Genomic DNA, 14,407 nt, shown 5'->3' with positions numbered 1-14,407 from the left:
GTGGGCCAGGCAGGAAATGAGTGAAGTGCCTGGCATGAGACAACAGGGAGTAGTGGGGACTGGAGTGACCGTGAGCCTGAGCTCTGGCCCTGGCCAAAGAGGGCAGCTGAGACTTCCTGTTCAAGGCAAGCTGGGAAGCCCCATTTTAATGCAAAACCATCTGACTTCTCAATGTTGGCAAAGGCTTCAAAGTTTAAAACATGCCACACAGGCCAAATGAATCACACTCAGGGGTCAGCGTTGCCCAGGCCGAGGTTTACAGGCATGTCCCATATCCATGATACAAGAAGACATGGAATGAGGAGCCCCACCTGTCCTGGGGAGATGACCCTGTGGAAACCAAGAAACTTAGAGGGGACATCTAGAAGGCAACTGTCCCAGTCACACCCTGACAACAACTGGACATAGGCCATCTTGCCTTCTGAAGTTAAGAGTCCTCCAGAGACCACACAAGTCCCCAGTTGGTGTTGCCCAGCCTCCAGGGTAAACCTTCAGGTCCCCAAAAGACTCAAACTGGTCCAGCAAAGGCCTTGGCTGCAGGCCAGGTGGGGGTGGGGTGGGGTGGTGATATTCAGGGGCTCTCCGGAAGCTGGAAACTGAGCAGGGTCCCCAAAGGCTCTGAGGCGTGACTCTGACCACAGACACAGTGGGGGAGGAGAGCAGAGCGTTTTCCCGGAATCCTCCATGGCAGGGGATTTTTCTGGACTAGTCCAGGCCCTGGCACCCACTCTCTCCTGCCCAATCAAAGGACACTGTCAACTGAAGCTCAGGCCCCACCCACAGTTGGTGAGATCCCAAACCCACCATCCCAGCCCCCATCTCCAGTACACTTTGCACCTGAAGCTGCCAGTAACTGTTGGGCCTTGGGCAGATGACCACTTCCCTTCCTGTGTCTCAGTCCTTCACTTAAATTGTGGGGAAAGGGTCCACAGATGCTCAAAACCCCGATGATGGGACACAAGGACCCCAAACTCAGCACCAGAGGCTGTACTTAGAATGCTCTTGGAAGTGCTTTGTACCGCTTTCCCAGGAGGTTTTGAAATTGGAATTAGCTAACAACAGCAACACTTTCAGAGAGTTCACCTGAAAATCGGGACTTCAGTCTCAAAAAATCCTTAGCTGGTGGTAAAACACTTGCCTAGCATGCATAAGGCCCTGGGTTTAATCCCCATCACCACACTAAAATAAATAAATAAATAAATAAACAACAACAAAAAAGATTAAGAAAAAGCCTTAACTCTGGTCAGGGGTGGTGGCACACCTGTAATACCAACAGCTCAGAAGGCTGAGGTAGGAGGATTGCAAGTTCAAAGCCAGCCTCAGTGAGGCACTAAGCAACTTAGCAAGATCCTGTCTCAAAAAACAAAAAAGGCTAGATGGGCATGGTGGTGCCAGCGGCTCAGCAGGCTGAGGCAGGAGGATAAGGAGTTCAAACCAGCCTCAGCAACTTAGCAAGGCCTCAAGCAACTTAGGGAGACCCTGTCTCTAAATAAAATATTTAAAAAGTACTGGGGATGTGGCTTAATGGTTAAGTGCACCTGGGTTCAACACCTGGTACCAAATGGGGGCGGGGGGATCCTTAGCTCTAGCAGGCTGGGTTGGTCGTGAGGGGCTGAGACCTTCACCGGCCCCCACAGGTCCTGGTGTCTGCTTCTTATATATATATGTCACCTGCCTGGTGTCACGGGCATCTGGGTCGTGACCCTTGGTGACAATCAGTATTTGCTTGCTTTATACACAGAAAGCAGAACCTATCTAGTGTCATACAGCAAACTAGGGGTAGACTCGAGCGTAGGGCCCCTGACACTGAGTCTAGGAAAGGTCTCTCCTCGTCCAGGTCGGGAGGAGGCGGGAAAGGGCCAGGCCAGGCCAATGACCCCGTCAGCGAAAAGGAGGCGTGTTCCCCGTTGGCCCCTCCCTGACCAATAGGAAGAGGCCCCGCCCCCGCCCCTTAAAGCGCGACCCGCCCCCTCGATTCGACTCCGGAGCCTGGGCTGGAGGACGCGGACGCCGCTGCTTCTAGGTCCAGGGAGCGCGGACCTAAGACCCCCTCGGGCCCGGCCGGCCGCGAAGGATTGAGGCCGCGGCCCGGCCCGGCCGGCTCCCTTGGGTGCCGCCGCCTCCGGTGAGTGTCTGCGGAGCTGGGGGTCGCGGGGCGCCGGGCTGGCTGCGCACATTCGCCGTGCACGCGCGCAGACCACGGCCGCACACACACGCACTTTTTTCGCAGGACGGTGGCTTCCAGCCCCGTATGGTCACCTGAGCGGTCCCAGGCGCGCGCGGCGGATGGGTTCCCTGTACCCCTCCCCCGGCCGTCCCAGGGCTCCAGGAGCCCCACGGCTGGCCAGGGTGCATGAGTGTGTATGGTTCACCGGCCGGCGAGGCTGCTAGCAGACAAAATAAACACCCCCTCCCTCGCTTCCTCCTCCCACGGCTGGGCCCTCCGGCATGACCAGTTTTATGAATCAAACCCCTTTCAGGGGATGGCCCAGCCTTATTCTTTAGTTACATTTCATTCCTGGGGTCTGACGGTTCGGTGCCTTAGTGCATGCAGGCTGACTGGGGTCCTCAGGGCCTTGTCACTTACACCAGAACTGGGGGCCACAGACATGCAGCCCTCAAGAAGGATGGGGGCGGCTGAAGATAACTATTGACCCATCCCCCCCAGGTGGGGGATGGACTTCGGCTGGCCAGGGCCTTTGTGCTCCAGGTATCAGGGTGCCCCATCTGCCTCTGCCAGGAAAGGGGCTTTGCTTGTGCTGTGAACCCAGTGGCCTAGAGCCAGCTTAGTCTTTTGTGTCCCCAGGGCTGGCAGCACTGAGGCTTGAGGACTGCCGAGGTCCCCTGTGGTCACTGGCAGTCCAGCTGACTGGTGCCAGCCACTGCCTCACCACCCCTTGTTAACTATTACACCGGGTTGCTGACAGCATCTCCTGCTTGGGTGCAGGGGTGGGGTCTGCACCCTGAAAGAGGCCCTCAGAGTCCAGGTGTCCCCCTGCTTGCTTTCTACACCAAGGGCAGGTGAAGCTCCAGAGAGGCACCAGAATCTAGAGCCCCTTCCCAGGCCAGGAGCCCCTAGGGCTGGGGAATGGACCAATCTCCAAGGTCCATTCCTGCTAGGCTGTTGGGCGCACAGAGGGTAGCTAGGCTGGCACTCTCCGGCAACTGTTAGAGTTGGCCCAGTGGGCAAGTGAAGTCCAGTAGGGGCACAGCTATTGGTACAGCCCAGCAGAGCTGGGATAGGCTGGTGGGGGGATGGGAAAGCAGTCCCCTGAGTTTACTGTCTTCTCCCAAGGGAATCGGCCCCTGGAGCTTCTGTAAACACAGTGTCAGAGGCAGGAAGAGGGCTCTGGTAATGAGCAGCCCAGCTGGATCTCCTCCAGACCATTATCTAGCCTCTCCCAGTCCAGGGAGGAAGGACCCAGTAGCACACATGCCAGCCTGGAGGCCTGGGCACTGCCTGTCCCCTATCACCCTCAACCTCAAGGAGGTGAGGGACAGCCACATTGGGACAGCCATCTGAGACCTGTGGGTCAGATGGGGATGACTTGGGGGCTGGTGTCCCGGGACATTTGTCCAGATAACATCACTTGCTCCAGACTCTGGAAATGGGAGAAGAGGAATTCAGCACAAGGAGCCCCCCAGACATGCCTCAGACTTGTGCTTTCCTCTGAAGGCCCCTCTGGCAGGCAGCCCTGGGGCCAGGGCAGTGCCCAGATGGACCCACAATTCCAACAGCTTCTGTTACTAACCCCCCTACATCCCTGGGGGAACTGGGACAAGACCCAGGTAAAGCAAGTTAAGTCCCTGTGGGGTTAAGTTAACCCCACCCCTGGGCTGCACAGTCCTGGACAGGAAAGTGGGTCGCACTGGGCCTGGGAGACCACAGAGGCACTCCTGACCACGGACAAGCCCATGGGAAGGGGCTTAGTGCCTACCCCCAGATCCCCCTCAGAGCCCCTCCCTGAGCTGGGGAGCCCAAGGCTCTGTGTTGCCAAAACCAGCTCCCCTCACTGCTGTGGAATTTGCGTGAGTTCTTGGAGAAGGGGGAGGGTGTGTGTGTGTGTGTGTGTGTGTGTGTGTGTGTGTGTAGGAGCTCGGCCCAGTGGGTGTGTATCTGGCGTGGGTGTGTGCCTGTGCGCGTGACTGCAGCAGTGCTGTGTTCAGGGCGGGCAGAGGTGCTTCAGGGAGTCGTGTGTACTGGGGAGGGTGAGCTGGGGGCTTAGCCTCTTTCCTTTTATCGGTTTCCACATTCCAGAGGCAGCCGGGTTGCTTTCCCCAAGCCCTCAGCGGCTGTCCAGGCCCACAGGCCTCCCCCGCTTTTCCTCATTCCAGCCTCCCTGGGTGTGAGGAGGCTGGGGGAGGCTCCCTCAGGCCACCTCGGTTTTGGGGGGGTGGGGTAGGGCAAGGGGCCAATTCTTCTCCAAGACTGGGGACAGCCCCCCCCCCCCACGGGGCTCCTCCTGGGGAATGCAATAAGGCTCAGACATTCCTGGAGGCTGCCTGAGAGATTTCATTAAGGAGGAGGAGGGAGCTGGCTTGCACTGAGAAGGGGCCAAGGCCCCTGCTAGCCCTGGGCCCCTAGTCACTGAGCAACAGTGACAGCCATGTGGAGCAGGGTTATGGCTTGGTGACTGTAGCCCACCTGCCCATTGGCAGTCCCCAGATCCCAGGAAGGGCTGCTTGTGCCAATGTGGCCAAGAACCCCAGGACACAGCAAGAATGAGAAAGGCAAGACCCCTTTTGATTCCAGGCACCTTAGGCTGGCAACCTCCATTGGTGACTAAAGTGTTCTTCTAGCAAGTTCAGGGTTAATTGCTGGGTTAGAGCCTTACTCCATGGGTGCATGGCCCTGGGTGGGGACAGGGTGGTGAGGAGGCCCAGCGTCTGGGCCAAGCAGCATCATATCTGCCACGTGCCAACAGTGGCATCTGGGCTGGCCCATTTCTAGTTGGGCCACAGCCACCACATAGCTCCAGGGGCCACAGGTGTCCTTGCCTAACAGGTGGCACCTCTCCTGACTGAAATGGCACGTCCTGCCACCCTGAGGGCTCACTTGAGCCAGGGACTAGTCTTAGTCACTGGTCTCCCTGCCCTGGGCTGACAGGTCTGGCAGCTGCCAGGTCACCCATGCTGCCACTAAAGGCACCCACTTGGGGCTAGGCCATCCTCCTGGGTACAGAGGAGGGGGAGGGCCCAGCTGCCAGCCAGTCCACACCTGTGAGGGAATCCAGAACCTCCTCCCTGGATAGGCAGACACGCTGATGTCCCTGGCTGTCCCCTTTGCAAACCTATGGCTGTGCAGAGGATTCACCTCAGCTGTATTTCTAAAATACAGCTCTGCCGGGGCCTCACCTCCAGAAGTTCTTACTTAATGGTTTTTTTATTGGATGGGCCCAGGGTATCAGAATTTTTTAAAAGCTTCCTAAAAGTTGGGGTGGAAAAGCCCCAAGGGTTACAGGTGGAGATGGAAGCACAGAGAGGTCAGGGAGCTGGAGTGAGGTCACAGAGCAGACAGAATAAACAGAGCCAGCTTGGGAGTCCCTGGCTTAACCACCAGCAGGGGCCACAGCCCCCAGCCCCTGCAGAGGGGTCGCATTCTGAGGAGCAGCCTCTGAGGAAACCAAGCCCCTCTGCCCTTTGTGTGAGGACCCACATCAGAGACCCCTGACCTCTCTGCCCTGCTTTGTGGGCCAAGAGCTGCTGTGTCCCAGAGAAGGGGAGATGGGGTGGACCCAATTTAGGCCTGGGGCTGTAAGCCTTCTTGGACACAGACACGTCAGCGAAACCGGAGCCAGCCGTTTTGGCGGCCGCCAGAATAGTCCCGCCTGCCTGGGGAGGAGGGGCGGGGGTGGCAGACTCCTGGGGCTGGGCTGCTGCCAGGCCTGGCCTGCAGTGCGAATGCGGAGCCCAGGCCCAGGCGGGCCAGCACCAGGAGCCAAGAGCCCAGAGCCACGGGGTCAGATTAGAAGCACCCATCCCCCACACCTTCTCTGAAGCATCTAGCACAAGAGGAGGGGGAGTGTGAGCTCTGTCATCTGTCAGTCTGTCCAAATGTCCTCTGCCCAGTTGGGTACATGGCCTTCCCCAGGAGCAGTGTGGTGTACCAGCTTCAGGGCTGATGTGGTCACCCAAATGCCTAGACTCTACCCCACCCATGTGCCCGTCCCTGCATGTAAGTGGTTGCCCACAAGTGTGTCGCACACTCATTGTGAGGAGCATTCTGGGTCCCTCAGGGTGCTGAGATGACGAGTGCCTTTAGTCTTTCTTACTCATAGAGCCCCTCCCAGAGGTCATATGCAGCAGAGGGCTGGCCAAGGGACAGCTCACCCCCATTCCCATTTCTAAAACTAAGGACACTCCACCACACTTCCCACCATCCTGACAGTGGAGGCAGCCTTGCTGTGGAGGCCTTGAACCTGGGTCCAGGGACCTCCTGTTGGCATAAAGATACACAGTGGGCTCCTGCAGGAAACTTGCCCCCTAGTGGGGTGGGCAGGTGGGCAGGAGTCCATGCGTACAGGTAACACCCTTGACAACTAATGTTCACTGACTACCTGATAAGTGCTGAGGACAACGAAAAGTGGTGGAACCTTGACACCCGGTCATGGTGTCATGATGCCGGGGCCCTCACTGTAGCCCTCCCTTCCTCACAGCACCCTCGAGCTCAGGGTTGTTCCAGAACCCTCCCCCACCCTTAGCAGAGGGAAAGGTTTCCCTACCCTGCCTCAGCTTGGCAGATCAGATTTCAAAGCGCAGGCCAGGGCTGTAATCACTGGATAGCACAGGGCGGCAGAGACCCCAGGAGATACCTCCATCCCCACCCAAGTGGACAAACATCAGGCATGCATCTGAATCCCTGTTTACAAACAAACAACAGCTTTGGGCAAAGTGGCACAAGACGGTAATCCCAGCAACTCAAACCTGTAATCTCAGCATTTAATCTGAAGCAGGATGACCGCAAGTTTGAGCACATTGAGAGACCCAGTCTCAAAAAATAAAAAGGACTGGTAAAGCACCCCTAGATTAATCCCCAGTACAACAAAACAAACAGAGCAATGCTCCAGAGGGTAAAGGAGACAGAGATGCTTATGCTGGCTCTGCAAGTGAGTGACTGAACCCCACAGTCATGAAAGGACTTGGGGATCTACTTCACCAGAATTTGGGCCTGAACTCTGTCTCATGCTGCTCTGCACCTGTCCCCTCCAGGGTCAGCCTTTGCCCTCTCCAGGTTCCTTCCCCATCTGCTCTTGGTGCCAGGAACCCCATGGTGGAGCCCCCTGGCCATAAGACCACAGCTTGGAAAATCTGGAGTTTTCCAAGGCCCCAGTGCAAACTCCTGTTTCCCCTTGCCTGGTAGAGCAGGGACTCTGGCAAAGGAGCTCAGCCCTGCATGTTTGGGGAACAGGAAGCAGTTAACTACTGCTTGCTGGGTCTCCTTGGTCCCTCCTGTTCTGAGCTTACTATCTCTCCACCAATTGAAATGCACCTTCTTGTCACCTGTCAAGCCAGGTGGCCATCTTGTAGCCAGATCCAATGACTGCTGATTAAAAGCCCAACAGATTAGGAAGCCCAGAGCCCACAGCTGTTACCCCTCCTCCCTGCAGAGTAGGGGGTTCCTCCCTGGCCATGCTCCAAGCCCCTGAAAGCCAGTCTGGACACTCAGTGCTAAGTGCTCCACATGCACCTATCCTCTGCAGCCCTGAGATGTCCGAGGTAGATAGATGAAAAATGTGGGTACAAGAGTCTAGCTGCTGTCTGTGGCCTCACAGCTTGGACACCTCAGCATAGAGCTGCCTGCCAGGAGTGAGAAATCTTAACCATGACCTTATGGGAGGCCCACAGGGAGCTGAAGCAGCAATATGGCCAGGATGGCCACGTGTAGGGTCCCCTCCCACCTGACCCCAGCCTGGCCCCTCTGGGAGGGTTGATTCAGGAGGCGGCACCTCACCCCCCACATGTATGCACAGTTGGGGGGGCACTCATGGCCCACATCTGGAGGTTAGGCCCCACCCATCATCCTGAGTCAGCGAGGGTGGAGCAGATCTCAAGAGGGGGACAGGGCTGGGGGTGCGGCACACAGGGCCTTAGGTCACACCATGGGGGCACTCAAGGGGGTTGGGGAAGGCTTTCACAGCTGGGCTCTGAAGGGCCTTCATCACTGCTAACTAGTGAGGGGCTCCCAGCTGGAAGCTCCTTGGGGAGATGACTTCCCTAGCAAAGGGACATTGCAGATGAGCAGTGCCTACAGGACCAACTTGGGTGATAAGGGCTCCCTCTTCACCTAGAGCTGGCCTAAGACCCTAAGGAGCTGACTCATCTAGCCTGGGATGACTCCTTTTCCTTCTTACAGTCCAGGGGCCATGTGCCTGGATGACGGGGAGCTCGTGGATGGGCTCCTCCCCACAGCCTGGGGCAGGCAGGCTGGGTGGGGGTGTCTTGTTACCTGCTTTGGCCACATGAGCGAAGGAGAGGCCCAGCTCCAGCACAAAAGGCTCTTGTGTGAGTGAGCATCAGGCAGGTGCTGACCACTGGCAGGACTGCCTCTGGGGGAGAGGCTGGCACTCCAGATGAGACTCAGCAGTCTCAGAGGCACCCATGATATGAGGTCCATTCCTGGATATGGCCCCAGGCTGCTCTGGGCGCCTACATTATGGGGGAAGGGGGCAAGCTGTGGACCATCTTGTCTCAGCTGTTCCAGTTAGGAGCAAGAGTCAAGACACGGCATCCTTCATCTAGAGGGCATGGACTGGGCTGGGATGTAGCTCAGTGGCAGTGTTTGCCTTGCGTTTACAAAGTCCTGGGTTCAACCCCAAGTTCCAAAAAAAGATAAAAAAAAAAAAAAAAAAAAAAAGAACACCATTGGGGCTGAGTGTAGCTCAGTGGTGGAGCGTTTGCCTAGCATATGTGGGGCCCTGGGTCCGATCCTCAGCACCACATACAAATAAATAAAAAAGTATTGTGTACAACTACAACTAAAAAAAAAAAGATAGAAGGTGTGGACCCTGTCCCAGGGGCAGACCCTTAAGGCCTTGGGCTACAGCTCAGACCTCCTGGCACCTCTGAGGGCCCCCTTTCCTCTTGTCCCTTTGGGAGTGGTAAGAGCAGCTTCCCCTGAAGTAGCTGCACACTGCCACTGCTGAGGGGTGCTGCTGCCCACTATTCTCAGTGTCATGCCCAGAGCAGACCTGGAGGACCATGAGAGGAGTGAACCTGGGGCTTCAGTACAGCCTGGCATTGCCTCTGTGGCCACCTCACACCAGTGCCCCCCACCCGACCTCAGGGGCCCTTTACCTCTAGTTCTGTCCTGGTCTGGAAATGGGTCTGAAGAGGCAGGCTCCCTGCTTCCCCATTTCCCTGGGACAAGCAGACACCTGCCAAGGACTGCAGCCAGCCTGCCCCTCCTCCAGGAACTTTCCCCCTAGCCACATCCTGGCAGCCCACAGCCCCTGTCCTGGGCAGGTCTGACTGCACAAATGGAAAAACACCAATCCCATAGTTTCCATGTGAAGTCTTCCTGCTGCGGTCTTGGAGGAGGGAGGGATGAAGAACGTGGCCCAGGGGCCAGCAGCCTGGGGCAGCCAGCTTCTCTGCTTACGCGCCTGGGCTGACTGCCTGCCCAGTCTCTCCCAGATGCTGCTGGGAAGGACTGCCACTCCATGACACACAATTCTCTCTCCTTCCCTGATCTTCCCTTTTTCTACCACAGGTAGGAAGAGGTAGGAGATGTGGGTTCAGGAGGACGAAGAGTACATGGTCACTGGGTACTCAGTGGCCCTCAGTCCCTGTGCTCATCTGCACACATCAGCGTACGGAGTGCTCACAACAGCCAACATCGTAACTGTAAGGTCAGATAGGCACAGTGGAACACACCTATAACCCCAGCGACTGTCTCAAAAACTAAAAAGAGATGGGGATGTTGCTTGGTGGTAAGGTGCCCCTGGGTTCACTCCCTAGTGCAAAAAAAAAGATAAGGTCACATGGTAAGGGAGTGATGGGGATGGGCCAGGAACCGGGCCGGGGGACCTGACTCATAATCACTGGGCTCTGTTGCATTTGGGGGCGGGGAGTGATGAAATCCCTTCTGGCCCTTCCTGGCTTAGCTGACCTCTCAGCCCTGACTCATGGCTTCTTTGCTCCCAGGGACAGAAGATGCGCTCCAGGAGTCCTCTGCCACAGCCCCTGCTGCTGCTTCTACTGCTGGTCCCAGGGCCCAGGGTGCAGGGGTGCCCATCTGGCTGTCAGTGCAACCAGCCACAGACAGTCTTCTGCACTGCCCGCCAGGGGACCACAGTGCCCCGAGACGTGCCACCTGACACAGCAGGCCTGTACATCTTTGAGAACGGCATCACCACACTTGATGCAAGCAGCTTTGCCAGCTTGCCAGGCCTGCAGCTCCTGGACTTGTCACAGAACCAAATCACCAGCCTGCCTGGTGGCATCTTTCAACCACTCACCAACCTCAGTAATCTGGATCTGACCTCCAACAAACTGCGTGAGATCACCAACGAGACCTTCCGTGGTCTGCGGCGCCTTGAGCGCCTCTACCTGGGCAAGAACCGAATCCGCCACATCCAGCCGGGCGCCTTCGATGCACTAGATCGCCTCCTGGAGCTCAAGCTGCAGGACAACGAGCTACGGGCACTGCCCCCACTGCACCTGCCCCGCCTGCTTCTGCTTGACCTCAGCCACAACCACCTCCCGGCCCTGGAGCCCGGGATCCTGGATACTGCCAACGTGGAGGCACTGCGGCTGGCTGGCTTGGGGCTGCAGCAGCTGGATGAGGGGCTCTTTGGCCACCTACGCAACTTGCATGACCTGGATGTGTCTGACAACCAACTAGAACACGTTCCTCCTGTGATCCGAGTCCTGCGGGGCCTGACACGACTGCGGCTGGCTGGCAACACCCGCATAGCCCAGCTGCGGCCTGAGGACCTGGCTGGCCTGGCCGCCCTGCAGGAGCTGGACCTTAGCAACCTGAGCCTGCAGGCCTTGCCAAGTGACCTTGCAGGCCTCTTCCCCCGACTGCGGCTCCTGGCAGCTGCCCGCAATCCCTTCAACTGCGTGTGCCCCTTGAGCTGGTTCGGCCCCTGGGTACGTGACAGCCACATCACACTGGCCAGCCCTGAAGAGACACGCTGCCATTTTCCACCAAAGAATGCTGGCCGACTGCTCCTGGAGCTTGACTATGCTGACTTTGGCTGCCCAGCCACCACCACCACTGCCACAGCCCCTACCACAAGACCAGTAGTGGGGGAGCCCACACTCTTACCTTCCAGCTTGGCTCCTACCTGGCTGAGCCTGACTGAGCCAGCCACCAAGGCCCCCAGCCCACCATCCACTGCCCTGCCAACCAAAGGGCCTGCTTCCCAGGCCCAGGACTGCCCTGCATCTACCTGCCTCAACGGGGGCACCTGCCAGCTAGGACCAAGGCAGCACCTGGAGTGCCTGTGCCCTGTGGGCTTCACGGGCTTGTACTGTGAGAGCCGAGTGGGGCAGGGGCCGCAGTCCAGCCCCACACCTGACACACCAGGGCCTCCCCAACCCCTGCCCCTCGGCATTGAGCCAGTGAGCCCCACCTCCCTGCGTGTGGGACTGCAGCGCTACCTGCAGGGCAGCGCGCTGCAGCTCAGGAGCCTCCGCCTCACCTACCGCAACCTGTCAGGCCCTGACAAGCGGCTGGTGACTCTGCGACTTCCTGCCTCACTCACAGAGTACACGGTCACCCAGCTGCGACCCAACGCCACCTACGCCATCTGCGTCACACCCTTGGGAGCTGGGCGGGTACCTGAAGGCAGAGAGGCCTGTGGGGAGGCCCGCACACCCCCGGCTGTCCGCTCCAACCATGCCCCAGTCACCCAGGCCCGAGAGGGCAACCTGCCACTTCTTATTGCACCTGCCTTGGCTGCTGTGCTCCTGGCTGTGCTGGCTGCTGCAGGGGCAGCCTACTGTGTGCGGAGGGGACGGGCAGCAGCCATGGCTCAGGGCAAGGGCCAGGTGGGACCAGGGGCAGGGCCCCTGGAGCTAGAAGGTGTCAAGGCCCCTTTGGAGCCAGGCCCCAAGGCAACTGAGGGTGCTGGGGAGGCCCTGCCAGGTGGGCCTGAGTGCGAGGTGCTGCTCATGGGCTACCCAGGGCCCAGCCTCCAAGGTGCCCTCCCTGCAAAACCCTATATCTAAGCCTCAGGGAGAGCCATGGGCTGAGTTCTCAGCCAGCACCCTCTGCTGCCACACAAGAAAGTTCTCAGTGCATATCCCGGGGACACATGTGCTGGGTAGGGCTATGTGACCACTCCTAGTCCCTGCCCCTCTCTGCCTTGATCTCTTCTGTGAGTTGCTGTGGCCCAGGTAATGAGCTTTGACAGCCCCCTAGCCTGAGTGCTTATAAGGTTGGCATCTGCCCCACCTTTTCAATGTGCAATCCTGGGGCCTGGCAGGCTCTGCCGTGTGCTGGTAATGCGGCTGGGGCCCTGCTGGGCTCACCCAACCCAAGGAGACTGGGGGCCAGTGAAGGAAGCCCCCAGAAAGAACATGGGTGGGGATGGGCCCTGTGGCCCCAGCCTCGGCCCCAGAAGCACAGGAACACAGGAAACTGGAAAGGAAGGTGCTCTGGGAACATGTGGACTTGCTTCTGTTGTTTCATTTTTTAAAGTGTATTTATAAGCAATCCTTTCCCATTTATGCTGGGAAAATGTTTTTCAAACTCAGAGACAAGGACTTTGGTTTTTATAAGATAAAGGATGATATGAAGGCCTTTTGTAAAAAATAAAAGACAAAATGAAGTAAGTGCTTCTCAGGCTTGGCCTGGGATACACAGGTTGGGTTCAGGGAGGATGGGAAGGCTAGCCTCTGTGGGAGGCTGCAGACATCTCCCACAGGGCATCAGGTCTGGGCTTCAAGGGCTGCCACAGAGGGTCTTGCCAGAAGGGCAGCCCGGCCAGGAGTGAAGTGAGACCCAGGCAGGGATAGGGCCACCTGTCTTTGGGAAAGGGGGACCAGTTAGAGCAGCCTCACCCTAGCCAGATCCAGTTTTCTGCCAGCAGGAACTATAGTGCCTGAGTCTGAGAGATGCTTGTGGCAGATATGGGGCCCAGAGAGACCCAGGGGAGGTCATCCCCTGCTCAGGGGCAGGTCTCATGGGCAGTTTACCATCTGACCTCCAGGGAGGGGGTGCCTTAAGCTGTCTTATTCCAGGTCTCATGGCTGTCTGGTCCTGAGACCAGGTGGTATGTGTGGCCCCAGCTCCTCCCCACAGTCCCACAGGCTCTTCTGGGAAGTCCTGTTCTGCCCTCTGATCCAGCTGTGAAGAGGGTTTTGGTACGGGTAGAGGGAGGGTGGATAGCCAAGGCCAGAATCCTGATGGGTGCAGAGGGAGGGGGCCAGCCAGAGCTGTTAGGAGCAGGTCAGAGACAGGGCCGAAAGGGCCGTCTGGCTTACAGATGGCACTAGGCTTGGTGGCTCCATGGGGTCCCTTTGCTCCCTGCACTGGGGATGTACTCAGCTACTCTAGAACCCCCAAAACTGCAGGTTGAGATGGGGGCAGAGCCAGGGATGTGTAGGAGAGCTGTAGCACGGACTGGGTTTGGGAGAGTGATGGATGTACACCATCTCTTCCTGTTACCCTCAGAGGGTGAGGGGCAGTGGGTCCCAAGCCACCCTGAGTGAGGTCTGTACCTTTCCTGGGCCCTGCCACCCCACCCCAGCCAGTCCCACAGGCCAGGTTTGCCTTGTCCCCAAGGCAGCTTGGGGACAGTGACGGATGTACACCATCTCTTCCTGTTACCCTCAGAGGGTGAGGGGCAGTGGGTCCCAGGGCAGTGAGGAGCCCAGCAAAAGCTGGAGCAAGCCTCCCAGAGGCCCCACACAGTGTCCACCCACAGGTCACAGCCCTGGTCCCTAGCCTCACCCCAGCAGTAAGAAGGAAGCACAGCCAGGCCCAGAGGCTTGCGGTGTTGATGTCAACATAGAGTCGGGCCTGGCCACGCGAGGCTCTGGATTCAATTAGTGGCTGCTGAGGGCTCTGGCACGCGGAGGAGGAGGCAGGCGGTGTAAGTCATGTGGCAGAGGAGGTGGCTGTGGGCCTGGGTGGGGCCCTTCTTCCTAAGGCAGCAGTGGCGGTAGCAGCAGCCCAGGTGGATTTCCTGTAGGCCTGGGCTCCACTAGGAAGCAGCCATGGCGAGGCGGCTGCCCTCAGCAGCCCCATCAGAGGCACCTTTGTGGGCCTGTGGGCCGCTGCTGAGTACGGCAGCTGCTAAGGAAATGTTTCCACTGCAAAGCAAACCTGGCCCGTGGGACTGGCTGGGTGGGGTGGCAGGGCCCAGGAAAGGTACAGACCTCACCCAGGGTGGCTTTAAGCCAGGGACCAGGGGCAGCCATGGGGACATGCCAGCCCCCTATTCTGGGTCCTTCC

The 14,407-nt window shown here is 58.2% G+C and overlaps 2 protein-coding genes across 4 annotated transcripts in view; one reads left to right on the top strand and one right to left on the bottom strand.

Moving 5' to 3' along the window:
• Coro7 (coronin 7) overlaps window positions 1-14,407 on the bottom strand; it is a 55,609-nt gene that overhangs the window by 11,058 nt on the left and 30,144 nt on the right. The window lies entirely within an intron of this gene.
• Vasn (vasorin) lies at window positions 1,993-12,829 on the top strand. Its single transcript, XM_027940520.3, has 2 exons — window positions 1,993-2,125; window positions 10,144-12,829. The coding sequence occupies exon 2, from the start codon at window positions 10,153-10,155 to the stop codon at window positions 12,175-12,177; it is 2,025 nt and encodes a 674-aa protein (XP_027796321.1). The 5' UTR covers window positions 1,993-2,125; window positions 10,144-10,152; the 3' UTR covers window positions 12,178-12,829.

The sequence above is a fragment of the Marmota flaviventris genome, chromosome 19 (assembly GCF_047511675.1).
Source record: "Marmota flaviventris isolate mMarFla1 chromosome 19, mMarFla1.hap1, whole genome shotgun sequence".
Lineage (NCBI taxonomy): Eukaryota > Metazoa > Chordata > Mammalia > Rodentia > Sciuridae > Marmota > Marmota flaviventris.
Note: the sequence above shows the minus strand (reverse complement) of the source record. Positions and strands in the feature narration are given on the sequence as shown.

Coding starts and splice junctions, on each gene's coding strand:
- Vasn (XM_027940520.3), top strand. CDS start 10,153: ATGCGCTCCAGGAGTCCTCTGCCACAGCCCCTGCTGCTGCTTCTACTG.